The sequence below is a fragment of the Microcebus murinus genome, chromosome 12 (genome assembly GCF_040939455.1).
Source record: "Microcebus murinus isolate Inina chromosome 12, M.murinus_Inina_mat1.0, whole genome shotgun sequence".
Classification (NCBI taxonomy): domain Eukaryota; kingdom Metazoa; phylum Chordata; class Mammalia; order Primates; family Cheirogaleidae; genus Microcebus; species Microcebus murinus.
Window position 1 is genome coordinate 73,368,761 of NC_134115.1, and position 21,664 is coordinate 73,390,424.

General features: G+C 37.7%; 2 protein-coding genes across 3 annotated transcripts in view; both read left to right on the top strand.

The window, feature by feature from the left end:
• The window catches only part of KIAA1958 (KIAA1958 ortholog), a 176,486-nt gene that overhangs the window by 37,394 nt on the left and 117,428 nt on the right, over nt 1-21,664 (top strand). The gene's annotated exons all lie outside the window — the stretch shown is intronic.
• On the top strand, nt 1,305-2,211 carry LOC105873726 (calmodulin-alpha-like). The gene is given in 2 exon segments (XM_076008938.1): nt 1,305-1,770; nt 1,773-2,211. Coding segments are annotated over 2 exon segments (453 nt in total). The 5' UTR covers nt 1,305-1,374; the 3' UTR covers nt 1,830-2,211.

The following is a 21,664-nucleotide window of genomic DNA, read 5'->3' on the forward strand; positions in this document are numbered from 1 at the left end:
CCAATAGAGCAAAGAAGAATATATTCATGAATCTATTCATAAGGAGGATATATTCATGAATATAATTATTTTAAAGAATATATTCACATTTGCTGAATATATTCAAGAGGAATATATTCATGAGAAGACTAAACCACTCTACAACTCTTAGCTTTTTACAAATTTAATAGTTCTTAAAATGCTGCTGCGAAGGAAAGTGAAAATTAGTCTACTAAAATTTCACTGAAAACTTAAAAAAAGCAAAAAAGTATAAATTTGACATATTCAGCAAATTGATCTATTTATGAATTGGCCCCTACTGAGTAATTCTTAGCAAATTGATTTAGAACCCTCTCTCTTAGCATGAAATGAACCATTATTTATTACAGCATGTGCTCCAGGAAAACCAAGGCAGAAAAGAGGGGGATATTGAAAACAGCTGGGCTAGTCCGAGGACACAGAAAAGACTGATTAATAGCACTAAAGCTATAATGTTACCTCTTGGAAGGGAAGTCTTTAAGCCACTACCATGAGTGTGGCCAGACATTTTTATTTCAAGTTCCTGTTCATTCTGAGTGTTGGATTCACATTCACAAGACTGTATAGTTTAGGGAAGATAGGTGTCTGGAGTTAGATGATCTGCATTTGAAACCAGGCTCCATTTATTGGCCCTGTACCTTGACTCTTTTACATTTTTTTAACATTGAGGTATAATTTACATGTCGTAAAATGCTCAAGTATTAAAAATGTATAGATTGATAAATTTTTACATATGTATGCGCCCTCATAAACACAACCAAGATCAAATGTGGAATATGTCCAGTCCATCACCCCAGAAAGTTTCCTGGTGCCCCATCCTAGTCCATACTCACTTTGTACAAGTAGCGACTGTTCTGACTCCTGTCCTCATAGATTGTTTTGCCTATTCTGGAAATTTCATATACCTGGAATATACAATATATATTCTGTGCCTGGCTTCTTTCACTGAGTGTAGTATTTCTGAAGTTCATTCGTTGTAGTTGTGTGTATCAGTAATATATTGTTTTTTTTATTGTCTGTTGTATGAATATACAACAGATTTTTAATCCATTCTCGTGGTTGGGGGTTGTTCCCAGTTTTTTGGCTATTAGAAATGACTGTTCACATTCTGCTTTTTGTGAATGCATATACTAATTTCTCAAACTTTTTTATTGAAATAATTATCAGTTATTGTGTATTAAGTACCTACAGGGTATTAACACATCTCTGCTTTGAGACAAATATGCTGAAAAGAAGTTTTAGCAACAGACAGCGCGTGTTAGCACCAGCAACCGCGGAGGCAGCCCCAGCCCCGCCTTCCTGCGCTGGTGCAGCCGCCCTTGCTCCCTGTGCTCTTCCTCCCTTCGCTCTTGCACCATGGCTGATCAGCTGACTGAAGAACAGATTGCTGAATTCAAGGAAGCTTTCTCCCTATTCGACAAAGATGGTGACGGCACCATCACAACAAAGGAACTTGGAACTGTCATGAGGTCACTGGGTCAGAACCCGACAGAAGCCGAATTGCAGGATATGATCAACAAAGTGGATGCTGATGGTAACGGCACCATTGACTTCCCAGAATTTTTTACTATGATGGCTAGAAAAATGAAAGATACAGATAGCGAAGAAGAAATCCGTGAGGCGTTCCGAGTCTTTGACAAGGACGGCAATGGTTACATCAGCGCAGCAGAACTAGGTCACGTCATGACAAACTTAGGAGAAAAACTAACAGATGAAGAAGTAGATGAAATGATCAGAGAAGCAGATATTGATGGAGTGGAGACGGACAAGTCAACTATGAAGAATTCGTACAGATGATGACTGCAAAATGAAGACCTACTTTCAACTCCTTTTTCCCCCCTCTAGAAGAATCAAATTGAATCTTTTACTTACCTCTTGCAAAAAAATAAAAAAGTTCATTTATTCATTCTGTTTCTATATAGCAAAACTGAATGTCAAAAGTACCTTCTGTCCACACACGCAAAATCTGCATGTATTGGTTGGTGGTCCTGTCCCCTAAAGATCAAGCTACACATCAGTTTTACAATATAAATACTTGTACTACCTTAATGATAAGGACTCCTTAAAGTTCCATTTGCTAATGATTAATACACTGTTTGGGCTGGCCAGTTTTTCATGCATGCAGCTTGACGATTGAGCACAGTCAGGCATTTGTATTAAAAATGAAAAATGAAAAAACAAATTCAAAACCTATTCAAATGGGTTCTAGTTCAATTTGTTTAGTATAAATTGTCCTAGCTGGTTTACTGAAAACAGACACATTTAAAATTGGTTTACCTCAGGATGATGTGCAGAAAAATGAGTGAAGGATAAACTGTTGAGATGTAGCCCCACTGGTAGGATGGTCCTCTCGTACTTCCGTGTGCTCTGACCCGTGGTGATGGTGACACACCCTGGTGGCATGCCTGAGTATGTTGGTTTAGCGTTGTCTGCATGGTACTAGAGTGCAATGGGTGTTAGGCTGTCACTGTTCACACAGATTTTTAATAAGAAACCTTTACCAAGGGAGCATCTTTGGACTCTCTGTTTTTAAACCTTCTGAACCATGACTTGGAGTCTGCAGAGTAGGCTGTGGCTGTGGACTTCAGCACAACCATCAACATTGCTGTTCAAGAAATTACAATTTATGTCCATTCCAAGTTGTAAATGCTAGTTTTATTTTATTTTCCAATAAAGACCATTATCTTAAAAAAAAAAAAGTTTTAGCAACAAAATACATGATAATATTAAGAGAGCTGTCATCCAAAATATGTTAATAGATTTTAGTTTAGATATGGTTTGGAGACGTTGGAATGGAGTGAGTTTAGAATGGGCTTTGCAGGCCATTCAGGAATCTGCTTCTTTTCTTCTTAGCGAAGTGCCAAGTACTATATTAGATGCTTAGCAAACCTTCCCATTTAACATTGAGAGGTGGGTTCCAGTTATATCAGATTGCAAACACAAGTAGGGTGTACCTAGGAGGCATGTCTTTTTCTTTTGCTATAGGATAATTTAATATATTTTCAAACTTGAAAGTGATGATTCTTTGCAGTTTACTATTTCCTTGATTTGGTAGTATTTTGGGGCTGAGGAGTTTAGTGTAGTTAACATCTGCAAAATGGTGAGAGTTTAATTTTACTCAAAATAGAGGGAAATTGGAAAGTTACATGGTTTGCTTTGTGAGATTCTCACTTCATCTTGGTGTTTTGGTAGTGTAGAATGAAATTCTGAGGCTTCAGATAGTTTGCTACACAGAGATGGCATCCTAAATCAAGCATTCTTCATGACCTGTGTCCATCTTGAGCTGATTGAAGCTCTGGGGAGCCTGAACAGTACTCACCCAGAGAATTCCTGCCAGCAACAACCCAAACTTCTCAGCCCATTTACTAAAAAAAAAAAGCAAAACATTATACATTATAGACACATCTTTTGGAAAAACCAAAGGTCCAAATATTATTAAAACCTCTTAACATTTTATGGGTACTCAGAAATAACCATCAATTTCACATATACATCTGAGTAAAAAATTAACCATTAAATATAAGTGGAGCTGAATAGGTTAGATCTTGTAAACACCTTGGTTATATGGTGTTTTTTGTGCAATACTAATTTTTTGATGTTTGACTAAGAATTCTATGAAGTGCTTAACTCCTTCATTAGCTTTACTATTAAGCTGGGAGCTTCTTGAGCTTCTTAATACCTATATATGATTTATTTTTATTGTACTATATCATCTAGCACAATTTATTGAACATAGAAGATCCTTAATATTTATTTTTTAATTAATATATGAAATATCTGTCGTGGAAATAGCTTATTGTAAATGATTATCAGAGATTTGAGCTGAAATACTAGGTCATTGGAACATGAATTTTCCTATAATAATTTCTATTTTCTCTATGTTTATGTTGCTATTTTGCCCATTAACTAAAGGATGTGAGTGATAAGCCTTGTCTCTTCTCTGTGGCCTTCTTTACTATAACATGGAAGGAAAGTGTTTAGTGACTTGAAAAGTTTTAAAAATTTTCTGTACTGTTAGACTTGAAGTGGATGTCAGATCTGAGAGGGCCCTGAGAGACCACTATTCAACCCCTTTATTTTACTGATGAAGAACTCCGAGTTCTCATTACTTCTACACTATAATTCATGCTATGCTGTTTTGTAATTGCTTGTTTAATTCTAGGCATTTCTAGCTAGACTTTAAACTCGGTGGGAATAGGGACCACATCTGCCTTATTTAATGCTGTATTTCTGGCACTGAGCACAGTGCTTGAAAGAGAATAGGTGTTTGGTTAATGGTTCAGTTATGAATAAATAAATAAAGATTGGTAAAGGGATTCGCTGAAAGTCACATGGCTATTTAGTGTGCAGCCCACAATTGTCGAATCCTAGTTTATCACACTAAAAGCTAGAGTTTTATAATCTACTCCACCATTCTGAAGAGTCAGGGTCAGTAGAAATGATTAATTTTCTTAAGTGCATGTCAAACTCTGCAACTTACACATTTCTATGTGTTGTCTTTCAATATACACGTTTCCTGCTATACAGGAAAGCAGCTGGCCAAGGAAACACTAGAGGATATGCCACCCTCATTTTTGCCTGGAGTTCTTTTCAACAGAGATGTTTCCATTTTTAAAAGCAGTGAAACTTCAAGTCTTTGGAAAATAAATTTTACCCAGTTGCAGTCTAATTTTTAATCTTATTGTTTAGGTGTAATATTTCTGAAATCAAAAGACTGCCCCAGCAATCAAAAACTCTGCTTAGGGTTCAGTTCATTAATGTGAGGGACTCTGACTCTTGAAGAGAGTTCATTAATGTGAGGGACTCTGACTCTTGAAGAGGTACCTATAAAACCTCAAGGACTGTTGGTACTGGACATTTGTGACTTCAGATAGTATCTTGCGAAGTCATCCGTGATCCTTTCAGCTTCATTCGTAGGTTTTAGTCTATGGTTGTAGTGTAACCCTGTGGACATGGGTGTGTTTTACTGCAGGTTCCCAATACTACCTATATTCACCTTTTGATTGTATGGTAATTGCTTCACTTACGCATGAGCTTAGGTATTTAATGTGAAAGCAGAATTTAAACACTAGTAAGAGAGAATGGGGAAAAGATTGAAAAGACTGGAAAGGAATAAACAGTTAAGTCAGGGTGTGGCTTTTCATGTTACATATTCTATTAAAATGTGTATATTTTGTACTTTATTTTATATGAAATGATATGTTTATATTTGATATTTGTTACTTATTAAGACAGCAGAAAAATACACGGAAATGGAAATGTTCTCATCCCTTCGAAACATGTCACTTTTTTTTTTTTTTTTTTGAGACAGAGTCTCGCTTTGTTGCCCAGGCTAGTGTGAGTGCCGTGGCGTCAGCCTAGCTCACAGCAACCTCAAACTCCTGGGCTTGAGCGATCCTTCTGTCTCAGCCTCCCGAGTAGCTGGGACTACAGGCATGCGCCACCATGCCCGGCTAATTTTTAATATATATATCAGTTGGCCAATTAGTTTCTTTCTATTTATAGTAGAGACGGGGTCTCGCTCTTGCTCAGGCTGGTTTTGAACTCCTAACCTTGAGCAATCCGCCCGCCTCGGCCTCCCAGAGAGCTAGGATTACAGGCGTGAGCCACCGCGCGCCCGGCCAACATGTCACTTTTAACATTTAGTATTTGTGCTGCTATGTGCCAGGAGGGAGCTTTTCTACTTATAGAGCATCATGGAGATGAATTGCGAGGGTAGGCTTCCATCTGGGTAACACTTTTGTCATTGTTTTTTGCTTGTTTCTTTTTAGGTCCCATATTCCTGAAAGATTTGTCTTAGCATTTAATTTTTTTAGAGAAATGTTTCGTTCATGATATACCGGTTTTTTACTAGTGAATTGTGAAGAATAATGGCTATAGTTTTTAGAACTTGGCTTTTATTGATTTGAGTATTGTTGATATACTGATATACTGAATACACTAAGCCTTCTTAACTCTCCTGATCTTAACTGAAGACCCTTTAGAGCAGCAAGTAGTAGAGTGTACTTGAGTTAGCCAAAATTATACTTACTTTCAGGCTGGCAAATTTGTATAGTATGGGTGACCTAGAAAGGAATATAGTTTGAATTGAGCAAACATTGTGATCGTTGGATATGGTGTGTTCCTGCTATACTGAATTTTGTGTTTCTCAGAGTTCCATGCCCTTTCTTGCTTAGAATACTCTCACTCTCTCTGCCCTTGTGTAATTTAATGATTGTTACCCTTCTGCTCTGAACTCATCTGTCCTTTCTTTAGGAATCTTTCCTTGACTCTTTGGTGCCTAAGTTAGCTACCCCTTCTCTGTGCTCCTCAGCAGCCTGCACTTCCCCTTCATAACCCACATCATTATTATTATTTGTTTTGTTTAGATTTCATGCTCTTAGATTGTGAGCTCTGTGAGGACAGAGAATATATATATATATATATACATATATATATATATATATATATATATATATATATATATATATATTTTTTTTTTTTTTTTTTTTGGAGACAGAGTCTCACTTTGTTGCCCAGGCTAGAGTGAGTGCCATGGCATCAGCCTAGCTCACAGCAACCTCAAACTCCTGGGCTCAAGCGATCCTCCTGCCTCAGCCTCTCAAGTAGTTGGGACCACCGGCATGCGCCACCATGCCCGGCTAATTTTTTCTATATACATTAGTTGGCCAATTAATTTCTTTCTATTTTTAGTAGAGATGAGGTCTCACTCTTGCTCAGGCTGGTTTCGAACTCTTGACCTCAAGCAATCCGCCCGCCTCGGCCTCCAAGAGTGCTAGGATTACAGGCATGAGCCACCATGCCCAGCGAGAATATATCTTTTAGTGTAACATTGAATCTTCAGTGCCTTAGCATAGTGTTTGCTACATACTAGTTTTAATAAATATTTTCGAAATGAATTAATGATTTTGTCATCTTTCTTTCTTTCTTTCTTTTTTTTTTTTTTTTGAGACAGAGTCTCACTTTGTTACCAAGGCGATAGTGAGTGCCGTGGCGTCAGGCTAGCTCACAGCAACCTCAATCTCCTGGGTTCAAGCGATCCCACTGCGTCAGCCTCCTGAGTAGCTGGGACTACAGGCATGTGCCACTATGCCCAGCTAATTTTTTGTATATATATTTTTAGTTGGTCAGTTAATTTCTTTATATTTTTAGGAGAGACGGGTCTTGCTCAGGCTGGTTTTGAACTAACTGCTGACCTCGAGCAATCCGCCTGCCCCGGCCTCCCAGAGTGCTAGGATTACAGGCATGAGCCACCTCGCCTGGCCTATTTTGTCATCTTTCTTTCCCCAAATGTTTTACAATGTTGTTACAGGTTGGATTGTGTCCTCCTCCCTCTAACTTCACATGTTAAGCTCCTAACCCTCTGAATATATTAATAATTGTGTTGTATTTGGGAATAAATTATTTAAAGAGGTTATTAGTTAAAATGAGGTCTTTAGGCTGGGCCCTTATCCTTTTTGACTGGTATCCTTATAAAAAGAAATTTTGGACACAGACGTGCACACGCAGAGTGAAGACTATGTGAAGACACTAGAAGAAGACAACTATCTAGGAACTAAGGAGAGAAGACATAGAAAAACCCATCCCTGCTGACACCTTGATCTCAGACCTTTAGCACCCAGAATTGTGAGAAAGTAACTTTCTGTTGTTTGAGGCAGTCAGTCTGTGGTATTTTGTTATAGCAGCTCTAGTAGATTAATATAAGCATAATATCAAATATCTGAATGGCCAGATTTATATAGTATTTCATTTTCAGAGATGTCAAGAAGAGATTTCATTCAATATGGTAATTAAATATACACTTTTATATTGTGTGAGAAATATATAAATTCATTAATGGGATTGTGGAAAGGATGGTAATAAATGTTATCTATTTCCATCTCCTCATTTCTCTTTCCCAGTAAAGTTCAGGCTATTTAGCTTGGCCTTTATAACTTTCCATGCTATTCCAACCTATTTTTCTCAACTCTTATCTTGCTCCTTCCCTCAACCTACTGTATTTTCAAGCAAATGAAAGTGTTTGGTGTTCTCTATACATCCTGAACTTCCCACCTTCTTCTCTTCACTTACTGTTTCCTTTATCAGCTTCCCACTCTACATAGCCTAATCATATCCTCTTTGTCAGTCTACAAGTATCTACTGAGGCCTCATTATATGTTGGAAACTGGTCGAGGAGCTGAAAATGTAGTTATTATTAAAACCATAAGCCTTGTGCTCAAGGAGCTACCACTGTGGTAGGAGTGGACATTTAAGTAGGGTGACGTAGGGTGACGTAGGGTGCCAGGGGAGCAAATCATGGAGGCAGTTAATTAAGCCTTGGGTGGGGAGAGGGGAAGAGCTGCAGAAGTGACTCTAAATCAGTGGTCTCAAATGGGGATGGGGGATGGTAGCATTTGACAGTGGAGACATTTTTGGTTGTTGAAACTTGGAGGGTATGTGCTACCTGCATCTAGTGGGTAGGGGCACTGTAAAACATAGTACAGTGCACAGGACAGTCTCCCACAACAAAGAATGATCTGGTTCAGAATGTCGATAGCTCTGAGAGTGAGAAACCCTTCTAAAGCAAGTTGTAAAGATTGAGTAAAAAGGTCTTTAGTCAGGCAAAAAAATGGCAGCATTTGCAAAGATCTAGAGTTGAGATACCATAGTTTGGCAAACTTGAGTTAGTTTCATGCAGCTAAAGCTCAGCGTTTGAATAGAAAGGAATTAGGCTTGAGAGGTAAGTCTGGCAGGGCCCAGATTTCATGGGCCTCAGAAGCCATGTCGATAAATTGGCATGTCTTCTTGGCTATTTGGAGTCTTTGATGGAGAATGTTACTGTAGGCAGAACCTAAATCCACACTAATGAACATCTATTGACAGGTAAACAGTTCATACACTCTAGTGCATTGTACCTAGTAGCCACCCTGAGTTCAGCAGCAGACACCTGTGGTAAAGCACTGTGGCTAAGAACAACTTTGTAGCAAGTCTGAACTCCTGGTTACTCATTTTCTAAGGATCATTTATGAGGCTGTGTAATGGAGGTCCATGTTAGCTGAGGATAACTAGTACTGAAAGGGCATTTAAAGTGAACTCACTTAAAGTAGAGCTAAAAATTTTATCATAGATAGTGAGGGAACTTGATTAGGGCCTTGTGTTGGGCTCCCCAAGGTCACCTCAGGCTCAGTGATTCACTAAGAAGAACTCACAGAACTCAGAAATCTGTTATACTGGCAGTTATTGTTTATTACAGCGAAAGAATACAGATTAAAATCTGCAAAGGGAAAAGGCAGATGGTTGAAGTCCAGGAGAAAGCAGGTATAATATTCCATGTATGCCCACCTAGTGGAGTCACAGCAGGAATAATTCTCCCAGCAACAATGTGTGACAAAAAGTATTGCCAATCAGGGAAGCTTACCTAAGCCTTGATATCCAGAGTTTTATTTGTCAGTCACATAAACATGCAGCACCTGAGTGACTGAGCTACTCAGTCTCCATCTCCTCAGTGGCCAAATGGATAGAATGTGGCTCAAGGCCACAGGCATACAAAAATACTCCCTATCAGGCAAGACATTCCATGAACTCAGAGGTTATCTCCCAGGAGCCTGTCATGGGCCAGTTCTCCTTTGCTGGAATTTACAGGGTTTGAGCACCCATAGGCTGCTGAATTAACTCTTGACAACACAGGCTTTTTTAAAAATTTGAGTTAAGGGAGTTACAGTTTATTTCTGCTTTACTATGAGTTTTTGAAAATTGTGCAAAATATATACCAGTATAACATAAAACTTAACCATTTAAATGATTTTTAAGTGTAGAGTTCAGTAGCATTAAGTGCATTCACATTGTTTTGCAACCACCACGATCCTCCATATCCAGAACTTTTTAATCATCCTCAAACTGAAAATTTAATGTACCTATTAAAAAAATAACTTCCCCAGGTAACTACTATTCTACTTACTGTCTCTTTGAATTTGACTATCCCAGGTACCTTTATATAAGTGGAATCGTATGGTATTTATCTTTTTGTATCTGGTTTATTACATTAGCATACTGTCTTTAAGTTTCATCCATGTTGTAGCATGTGTTAGAATCGTATTCTTTTTTAAATAGTGATACTGCACAGGCTTTAATTTGGAAAAATAAACCCGTGAGAATTTTTTTAAAATTTAATATTTAACAAAATTTATGTAATCGAAACTGTATTAATCCTTAGAATGAATAAGAAGTGACTTGAGTGCTCATTTTGGGGACATAGTTTTTCTGACAAAATTACATAAGAACATAATGCAGTATCCTTTACCAGTTACTTTTTCTTCAGCTAGGTCAGGAAGAAAGGGATGTTTTACAGAAATATTCTTTTGCTTCTTCAGTTTTCCCAAGGCTCTGCCTTGGTTCTTAGAGAGTTAATTTGTTCTCTTTTGAAGTACCTATTGTATCATCCTTGAGAATTCTCCACAATTGCTCTCTGGTCTAATTGCATCTGGTCTAGCTCTGCTAGGCATTCATTTGTTAAAATGGCTTTGCATATGATTAAAGCAGTTCTCTAGCATTTTTCAGTGACTTGTCCAAATCCTGCATCTTTGGCAGTTTGTAGTTTCCGTTTACATTCATCCTGCTTTATAGTTTGACGTTTGCAGCATCTGAAAATCAGAGTGACAAATGGGTTTGCAGAATCAGAACTAGGGGGGAGTTTGAGTGGGGACTGGTCAACTTATTGATGAATATTTTTGTGTATGACAGCTTTTGCTTCTCTCCACAGTCTCATGATTATAGAGTCATGGTTAATGAGCATCTGGATAGTGAAGATTCCTATACTTTATTTGTGGGAGTAGTGAGTGTTTGCTCAACAATCTGTTACAGAATTTAGTTCACTCATTCAGGGCCCAAAGTGAGTAAATATTCCTCATAGAAATCTCTGGAACATGCTTTTTTTTTTTTTTTTTTAGCGTATTATGTGGGTACAAGTGTTAAGTTACATATTTTGCCCATGTCCCCCTCCCCCCTGGAACATACTTCTTTAAGTTGTCATACTTTAAACTCTCAGAAAGTTTGGCAGACTGACAAAGGATTAAGGATCTTTGGTTTTAAGCCTTCACAGTTCTCATTTCTAATGCCGAGTCAGCTTACACTGTGTTCAAAGTAATCCACCCTAGTGTTCTCAGGCCTAATGTGTTAAATATAAATAGAAAAATAGACTGCCAGTTTGTGGGAACCAGGCCTGTGTCAGGTAGGTTCATTATAAGAGGTTTAAAAGTCAGAAATGGTTGGGTTTTTTCCTCTTGCCATCATGAAATAGTGATGCTTAATGTTCAAATATGTTGTAACATGGAGGTGATTACCAGTGAATTTGGGATTACTAATTTAAAAACAGGGGAAATGCTCCTTCTTCCTTGTCCAGCAACTTAGGTACTGGGGGATTGGGGGCGTGGAGCATTGGTTGGCGCTCTGGAAGCAAGAAGGAGGAGGCATCCATCCTTAATATTCTTCTGCAGCTCTTAGGAGCTCCAGGTTGTCATAGAGCTTGTGTGTTACTCCTTTGGAGTAGTGTAGTGCATCACTCCTTTCTGATGGGGCGGAAGAGGGAGCCCTGAGCCTGGTGTGCACAAGGGGCTCCGGAACATTATCATTATTAGTAGCACCGGCTCTGGGTTAGATCACTTTGCTTTCAATCCAAACTCCTTTATTTACTAGTTATGTGGCAATGGACATGTTTCTTAAACTTTCTGACTCAGTTTTCTAATTTGCAAAATGTAGTTAATAATAGTACCTCCTCATAAAGGTCAATGCTTAGAATACAGCTTGGAACACAGTAAAAGTGCCATGTCAGTGTGTGCTGTTATCTTTATTGTTAACTTCAATTCTCAGTGGAGCCTTCTCTGACATTTCTAAATAGGTTAGATTTCTGCTTTATAAGATCTAATAGCACAACTCATCACAGTGTTGATAATAAGTAACATTTACTAGGTTTATTTGGTTATTGGATTAATGATACTTTTTACGTAATCAAGAGTAAGAACCCATGTTTGTTTTTGCTCACATTGTTCACAAGGCCTGATAACTGTTCAAGAAATATTTATTGAATGAATAAATAAGTATTTTTACAGTTATAAAATAACTCATTTCAGTAAATAACTTATTGCAGATGTCATCTCACTTCTTCATTCAGATCTTTTAAGCAAAGATTTTAAAAAACAGTGCTGTCATATGTAGGCAGAGGAAATAGACTAGCATATACTATACATGGGAGCAGTTTGTGGTGGATCCTGCCTTGAAGGCAATTTGACCAAAAGAACTAAAGAAGTTTCTCCTTTTGATTCTATGTCTAGGCATTTTTAAAAATGACATAGAGGCAAATAAGAAGGTTAATATAAAAAGATGTTCATTATAGCACTTATGTTAGTGAATAATTGGAATTGAGCAAAGCAAAATGTCCAGAGTAAATACTTGGCTAATTAAAGTGTACTCATCTTTAAAAATCAGGTAAACCATGATTCTCAAATGCAGATTCTCGTATTAGCTGCAAACACTAGATAAAGCACAGATTCCCAAGTCCAGCCTCTTGATCAATGAATCAGAATCTCTAGAGTTGAGCTAAGAAACATGTCCTGTATTTTTTTTTTTTTTTTTTTTTGGGGAGAACTTGAAGTAGAAGTCCTGTATTTTCTAACAAGAACCCTCGATGATATCAATACACAGCCTGATTTGGGAACCCCACTGCATAGTTACTCTCTAGTTGTGCGTTGGCTCTCAGTCAGCTGAGCCAATGGTTTTAAAACCAAATGAAATGCCAACTAAAAAAAAAAAAAAAGAATCCTAGAAAACAAGAAAGGAGGACTTCAAAAGAAACCCTCCGTACATACACCCACACACAACCTGGAAGAAGGGAAGAAGGAATCAGATTCAGACTACCCAAAATGCTAATTATTGCTGAGCACCTAACACAAGCCAAGGAAAAGTCTTTAACCCCTGTGAAAAATTAGAAGATGTACTCACATATTCATATGCTTCTACTTATTTCACAGGCCTATATCTTCACTCTTCAATTTTGTTATGAATTGGATATCATACAGCCCTCTTCACGTAGGCTTCTCCAGTGAACCAGGTGAAGATTGTAGCAGGCTTTTTGAGTCAGCTTTCAGTAATGTCTAAATTATTGCAGTTAAAAATGGTGCATACTGGCCGGGCGTGGTGGCTCACGCCTGTAATCCTACCACTCTGGGAGGCCAAGGCGGGCGATCGTTTGAGCTCAGGAGTTCGAGGACCAGCCTGAGCAAGAGTGAGACCTCCATCTCTACCAAAAATAGAAAAAATTACCCGGCATGGTGGCACATGCCTATAGTCCTAGCTACTCACGTGGCTGAGGCAGAAGGATCGTTTGAGCCCAGGAGTTAGCAGTTGCTGTGAGCTAAGCTGACACCATGGCACTCTAGCTGGGGCAACATAGTGAGAATCTGTCTCAGAAATAAAATTAAATAAATAAAAATAAATTTTAAAAAGATGGCAGGCCGGGCGTGGTGGCTCACGCCTGTAATCCTAGCACTCTGGGAGGCCGAGGCGGGCAGATTGCTTGAGGTCAGGAGTTTGAAACCATTCTGAGCAAGAGTGAGACCCCGTCTCTACTATAAATAGAAAGAAATTAATTGGACAACTAATATATATAGAAAAAATTAGCACGGCACTCACTCTCGCCTGAGCAACAAAGCGAGACTCTGTCTCTAAATAAATAAATAAATAAATAAAAATAAAAAAGATGGTGCATACTTGTTAAAGGATTTTTATCTAGTGAACATTCTAGTTGGATTGTTGGCCCCCTCCCTCTTTGAACTGTTGCTGTGCTTCATGCAGTCCTAAAGGGGCAGGCACGCCATCTGCTCTTCTTAGGTTGGGCAGGAGGGGGTGGGGCAGGGGAAATGCACAGTGCTAAGTAGATGGTTGAGCTGACAGGTGGACAGAACAGGTGGGTAGACATAAAGAATCATGAGAACTCACTGAGTTTGTTCATTCAGTATTCATTCAGTATTTATTGACTGCCTTTTGTATGTTAGGCTTTGTCAGAGGTGCTGAAGACACAGTGCTGGACAGTTTCTACTCTTTAGTAGTCTGCATTCATTGCTTAGAGAAGGATTGTAGAGCAAGAAGATGTTGGGGACTGGCATACATCTGTCCATCCCCTGAGCAGTGTGTTTCTATAAAGATCCCCAAATCCTAGAAAATGTTTAGGAATCTAATTCTGAGATTCAGGCCTCAGCAGCCAGGAAGATGGTGATACCGTTTATTAAGACATTAATTAGGGAAACATTAGGCTGCACATCTCTGCTAATCAGATTCAGGGGTGGATGAAATCATCATCTTGTGAGAAGGTACCATGAGAAAAGCAGAGTACCAGGACCATTGATGAACCTGAAGATCAAAAAGAGGGTGATGGGCCAGTGACAGAAATTGAGAAGTACCTATAGGAGTGGAAGATGGGTCAACACTGAGAAATCTGTAAATGTGACTTATGACATGAAAAAGGAAAATATCATGTTTATAGTTGACTCAGTTCTAGATAAAATTTGACATCTTTTCCAATTAAAAAAACATTTTTAACATAGTTAAGAAAGTTTATTAGGAACAAATATCTAATATCATACTTAATATGCTATGGCAATACTGGATGCTTTGCCATAGAAGTTAGGAATTAGAAAACAATTTTTTTTTTAGTCAGAGTCTCAATCTGTTGCCCGGGATAGAGTGCTGCATGGCGTCAGCCTAGCTCACAGCAACCTCAAACTCCTAGACTCAAGTGATCCTCCTGCCTCAGCCTCCTGAGTGTCTGGGACTATAGGCATGTGCCACCATGCCTAGCTAATTTTTCTGTATATTTTTTTAGTTAGCCAATTAATTTCTTTCTACTTTTAGTAGACATGGGGTCTCACTCTTGCTCAGGCTGGTTTCGAACTCTTGACCTTGAGTGATCCTCCCGCCTCAGCCTCCCAGAGGGCTAGGATTACAGGTGTGAGCCACCACACCCAGCCTAGAAAACAGTTTTGAAAAATAAGGATAATAAAGGATTTGCCTTCCTGAATATAAAAACATACTCAGCTACAGGAATTTTAAATGATGTAGTATTAATTGTAAAATAGATAAATAGATCAATGAAGCTGAATATAAATTCTAGAAATACCTGGGAGAGTAAGGAAATTTTTGTGCTTTACAAAGGGACCATAATAATCAAAACCATATAAAATTTTAATTCCTTTGCATTTCTCAGGAAAATGTTCTCTCTCCTTTTTTGGATATTTTCTAAAATGAATACTGTGGCCCCAAATTGTAAGGTTTACTCCTATTACCAGTGTCCTGAAATTTAAATCATCTTGATGTCTGTTAAGCCTGTTTCAGTTTCTAAAATATTACATTTGATGAATAAAAATAGGTTACTCATACTCCCAACATTGTCACTGACTCACCATCTCATCTGGAACAATTATACCACTTTCAGTACTCACCATCCCCATTCCTAAAAATAATAGTCAGAATGGAAGAACTATTAAAATGGCATACACAGTAGCTTCAAATCATGTTCCCTTGAGCAGATATTTCACAATAATAAGAAAGACCTGCCCTCCCTTCCTGAGAGCTAGTGAAGATATAGGTATTAATTTATATATTATATAATACTTTGTATGCAATAAGTAATATTAACTTATTACCACATTTAAAATGTTAAAGTTTATTCACTGTGCATAAAGAAAGTACATCTCTGTCTGAATGCTTCATCTTTTTCTACAAGCTTCAGAAGTATAGCAGTGATATAAACCAGAAGCTTTGTAAAACTTATAATTTTGAAAACCAGTGGCCAAGGATGAGTTCTTGAAATGGAACCAGCCTTGCAAGTTCCTCTGCACAGAGATGCGAAGGACTGTTGGAGTCAAGGGTGACTTGCAGGATTTGGGCTTCAGCAGCTCAGGAGATGGTGATGCCATTTATTGAGATGTTAATTTGGATATTAATTGTCAGCATAGGTATCTGATAACCAGGTCCATGGGGGTGGAGGAGAGCATTATCTAGTGAGACCGTAATATGAGAAGAAAACACACTGATAAACTCTAGTTTTAAAGATCAAAAACAGGGTGATGAGCTCCAGCAAAGCAAACTGAGAATAGCAGAGCAGTGGATGTCAATCTTGTGGTAGCCAAGGAAAGAGTGTTTCAAATAAGGCAGAACAACTCGAGAGCTGGAGAGCTGCGAGAGGCCAAGAGAAGAGGACTGAGGAGTGTCAGCTGGTGACCTTGGTCAGAGCAGTTTTCACATTGTTCTCTGAAATCTGAGATCAGCCTGCCTTTAGTTTACTTACTGAGGTGGGGCTGTATTTTCAGCATCTAGGACAGATTCTTTGTTATAAGACACTGCTACTCTGTTAAGTCTTGGAAAATTCCATCAGGAGCATGAGACTATATAAATTTAAAGGTGGTTAAAAATATTAACATCACTCACTTTGTAACAGAATTTTCAGGTTTTCTATTTACTATGGATGCAAAGCATGAATCATCATGTCAAATCATGCCCATTGATGGGAAAACTGCTTTTAAATGTGATTGAATAATATTACTAGTCAACACATGAGGAACAATTTGAATGAATGGAATGCCATTGTAATTAATTTTAATCCTTTTCTGATAGTATGTTCTAAAAACCTACTCAATGTAAACTGTAAATAAAAAAACATGAATAATGGGGAGAGTAAGAATTTTGAGGCTCTTATGAGTATTTTAGATGCACTGGCCAGGTGTGGTGGCTCACGCCTGCCTATAATCCTAGCACTCTGGGAGGCTGAGGCGGGTGGATTGGTCAAGGTCAGGAGTTCGAAACCAGCCTGAGCAACAGCAAGACCCTGTCTCTACTATAAATAGAAAGAAATTAATTGGCTTACTAATATATATATATAGAAAAACCTAGCTGGGTATGGTGGCACATGCCTGTAGTCCCAGCTACTCGGGAGGCTGAGGCAGGAGGATTGCTTGAACCCAGGAGATTGAGGTTGCTGTGAGCTAGCCTGACGCCACGGCACTCACTATCGCCTTGGCAACAAAGTGAGACTCTGTCTCAAAAAAAAAAAAAAAAAAAGAAAGAAAGATGACAAAATCATTAATTCATTTCAAAAATATTTATTAAAACTAGTATGTAGCAAACACTATACTAAGGCACTGAAGATTCAATGTTACACTAAAAGATATATTCTCGCAGGGCGCCGAGGCTCACACCTGTAATCCTAGCACTCTGGGAGGCCGAGGCGGGCGGATTGCTTGAGGTCAGGAGTTCGAAACCAGCCTGAGCAAGAGCAAGGCCCTGTCTCTACTAAAAATAGAAAGAAATTAATTGGCCAACTAATATATATAGAAAAAATTAGCCAGGCATTAGTGGCACATGCCTATGGTCCCAGCTACTCGGGAGGCTGAGGCAGCAGGATTGCTTGAGCCCAGGAATTTGAGGTTGTTGTGAGCTAGGCTGACGCCACGGTACTCACTTTAGCCTGGGCAACAAAGCAAGACTCTGTCTCAAAAAAAAAAAAAAAAAAAATAGATGCACTGATAATTTTGAAGCATTTTTAAGACAATATAGTATCAAATTCTTGACAAAGACTAAGGTGTTTGTTTTCTATGACAGTAGAAATCATATTAAAATTATTTTTAAAATTAATTTTCTTGGCAAAGATATAACTAGTTTGCATGATATAAGTATGTATTTCAAGTTAGGACTTAAACTGGATCAATTTGTCATCTTTGAGCAGCATTTCTTAGGAGGGAGTAAGTGAGGTACAGTGGAATGGTCATGGCATCTCTTATCCTAACCCTCTGTGGGATGTTAGAATGTTGCAGGGTAGTTGCTAAGGATGGATAACTTCTGTCAATATCATGAGAAAATTCCAGAACCTTTCATAGGTCCTTAACTTATGCTTTTCCTTTTGCCTGGAATACTTTTCTCTGTTTGCTCCCTCCCTCCTTCATCTATGAATTCCTACCTCAGCTCTTAGCTTACATACCACTTTTTCAGAGAAGCTTTCTCTGATCCCAGAATAGAGCAGGTGCCTCTGGTTTGATACTCTCTTAGTACTCAGTATATTGCCTTTTATAAAATTCTTACCAAAATTGCAACTAAATTATTTTTTGTATAATTATTAATATTTGTTTGTCCCCTCTCGCTCTGTAACCATGAGCTTCATACATGCACAGATTATGACTGTCTTGTTAATGGCTATATTCCCAGTGCCTAGTGCCCCACTGTCATTTGATATTTTTAAAATGAAAAGATGCCACTGAAAAGCCCATATGATTTCTTTTAAAAGAAACTCTAGGACTGCTGTTTTAGGTGGTTGCAGAATAGGTCATGTAGCTGATCTAAGGGCCTATTTGCATGGCTCCCAGAGATGTCTGGGTAAAATGAGCCTTGTTTTGTAATGCTGCTTTAAATTTAGGAGTGACTTTGATGAGTCTGTGTTAGTCTGTGGAGTCCTGGGGATGTTAATTGAGAACCTCCTTCTTGCCTGAGTATGCTGTGCTGTTTTGTTTATTCTCTGGGCCTCATTTTTCCATGAATGTATCATGCTGTGTTGTATGTTCTCTGTGGTTACATTGTAGACCACTAAAATGGGGGAATAGCTCCTAATTTCAGGTGAACAATTATCAAGTGATTATTTTTACCATTTTACAGGTATACATTCATTAAACCTTGCAGTAACACTGTGAGGTCAGTATTTTGCTTACCATCATTTTATGGATTAGGAAGCTAAGGCACAGAGAGGCAAAGTAACTTGCCCAACGTCATATAGCTAGCAATCAGCAAAGCTAAAATTTAAGCCCAGGCCATCTGGCAGTGGAGCTCATGCTTCTAAGGCTTGCAGTGTTCCAGCGCACATGATAAGGTAGTTCCTCTCACACACTCAGCATAGTCTATGGGCAGAACTCCTTAAGTTTTATGCATAAAGGATTGAGTTTGGCAGAGGGCAGTTGAGCTTCTAGAAAGTCTGATGTGATCCTCACATATTCATATTTATCTACAACTTCCGACTTCTACAATTGTTGATTCTCTGCTTGGTACTTGAATGATCTCACTTACTTCTGTATCTATCCTCCTGGGAACCTTGTAAAACAAGGTTTACAGGAAATCTCAACATGTGTTGACATCTATCAAATGGAATGTCTTTCAATCACAGTCTAAGCTCCAACATTTAATTCCCTTCCATCTTAACTTTCTATATAAATGGTCAAAGAAATACAAACATAGGAAAAAAGTATCACTTTTAAGATACAGAAAGGTTAGCCATTATTTAGCAAGGTGAACCCCTTCTCCCAACTGCTGACTAAGTTTGAGTGAAGGATCAGCCACCCTGTGATTAAGTGCCAATGAGGATGAGCTTGTTGCATAATGTCTATATAAACTCAAACTCCTCCATTTAAGAGCCCCCAGGGGCTTTTGTCAATGTCTTTTTGTACATCAAAGTTTTATTATTCATGTTTTGATGGTGTAAAATTGTTCATAGATGTTGTGTATTTGTAGTGCATAATTTTATCAATCTTTTTATACTGATCTGTATATCCAGCTGTCTGTTTGATACCTCCTTTTGGTGTCTTTAAGGCACCTCAGTGTAATATGGCATAAATGAAACCTTTTCTCAGTGTCCAAATCAGAATCCATAACTTCCTTCTTCCCACTTTCTATATTCAATCTTTCCCCTTCTACTTCTTACTTGATTTTCAAATCTATCCTCATCTTTCAATCTATTTGCCACTGTCTAAGGCAGGTTACTGTTCTATCTCATCTGAATTACTGTGTCAAACCCCCTGACTAGATTCTTGCCTCTAGTCTTAACCTCTTCCAATTATAATCAGAGTGATGATTCTAAAGTCACTTTCTTGCTTATAACTATATAATACTTTCTTAGAAAGTCAAAAGTCTTGTTTTTGCATGACTTGCAAGACCTTCATGATTGGAATTGCATCAAACTTATAGATCAATTTAGGAATAATTATCAACCTAACAGGGTTGAATCTTCCAATCCGCTAATATGGTCTGTCATTCTATTTACTTGGGTAAATTTCTCTCAGCATTGTTTTATAGTTTTTAATATAGAAGTCTTAGATACACGAACAATTCTAACAGTTGTTTTGTTAGTATTTTGGCACTACTATAAGTAGTACTGTAGAATTTTTCAAATGTAATTTTTCAGTATTTTGCTACTAGTATGTAGAAAATAATTGATTTTTTAAAATATTAATCTCATCTACTGTTACTTTGCTAATTTTAATTATGAGCTCTAGCAGTTGCTTTGTGAACTACCTGGGATTTTCTGCATAAACCACCATATCATCTACAAACAGTATTAGTTTTACGTCTTCTGTTCCAATTTTTCTGTTTTCTTTCTCTCTCTTTTTGTCTCTCTCTCTCTCTCCCTTGTATTATTTTAGTGCTAGGACTTCTAGTGTTGAATGGAAGTGATACAAGTGGGCATTCTTGCCTTATTCCTAATCTTAAGGAAATAATTGGTATGAACTGTAGATTTTTCATAGACGCTCTTTATGAGTTTGAGAAAGTTCCTTGCTGTTACTAGTTTGCTAAGAGTTTTTATCATAAATGGATATTGAGTTTTGTCAAATACTTTTTTGTATCTATTAAAATGATCGTGTGGTTTTTCTCCTATAGACTGTTAATACATTGAAATATATTGATTGATTTTTTATTTTTTTATTTTTGAAAGTTCAGCCTACGTTGCATTCCTGGGATAAGTCTTACTTGGCCATAATATATTACCCATTTTTTTACATTGTTGGATTTAGTTTGCTTATGTTTTATAAAGGATTATTATATCAGTATTCATGAGGAATATTGATCTGTAGTTTTCCTTATTGCAATGGCTTTATTGGGTTTTTGGTATTAGAATTGTGCTAGCCTCCTCAAGCAAGTTGGGTAGTGCTCCCTCCTCCTCCTCCTTTATTTTTGAAAAATATTTGCATAATTTTGTTGTTATTTCTTCCTTGAATGTTTGACAGAATTTACCAGTGAAACAATCTGAGCTTTCTTTTGGAGAAGGTTTTTTGTTTTGTTTTGTTTTGTTTAAATTCAATTTCTTTTATAGATATATGGCTACTTAGATTTTGTGTTTCTTCTTGTGTCAGTTTTGTCATCCATTAGCAGTTGAGATCTAGTGGTATTAGAACACAGTAACATCAGACTCTTTTAGAACCTTACAAAGAGAAAGATTACAAGGACTCCTGGGCATATCGTTTTAAATGAAGTCAGGTGGAAGCCAATTTACTGGGCACTCACTGTTATCTGGCTACTAACTAGCTTTGTCAGGTTTTGGAAAAGCAACATAATCTTTTTACACCTAATTTTCTTTTTCTGTAAAGAATTCTTGTCAAGCTTTTGAAAGAAAAAATATTTTCATGGACCCTGTTTATGCCTGGTGCTGGCTTAAATAATTTTTATTATAATACTACTTAAGTATGTATAAACATAAAACTTATGTGTATAGTTTTGATATAACTGTAATCCAAAACAAACCTACAAATTCAACTTAAATCTATAAAGCCAACATAAATTCAAAGTAACAACATTAATGTGATGTGATTTAGGGAACCAAGCTTGAGACAGTATCTTTCTATTATGCTAGAGATATTATAATAATGTA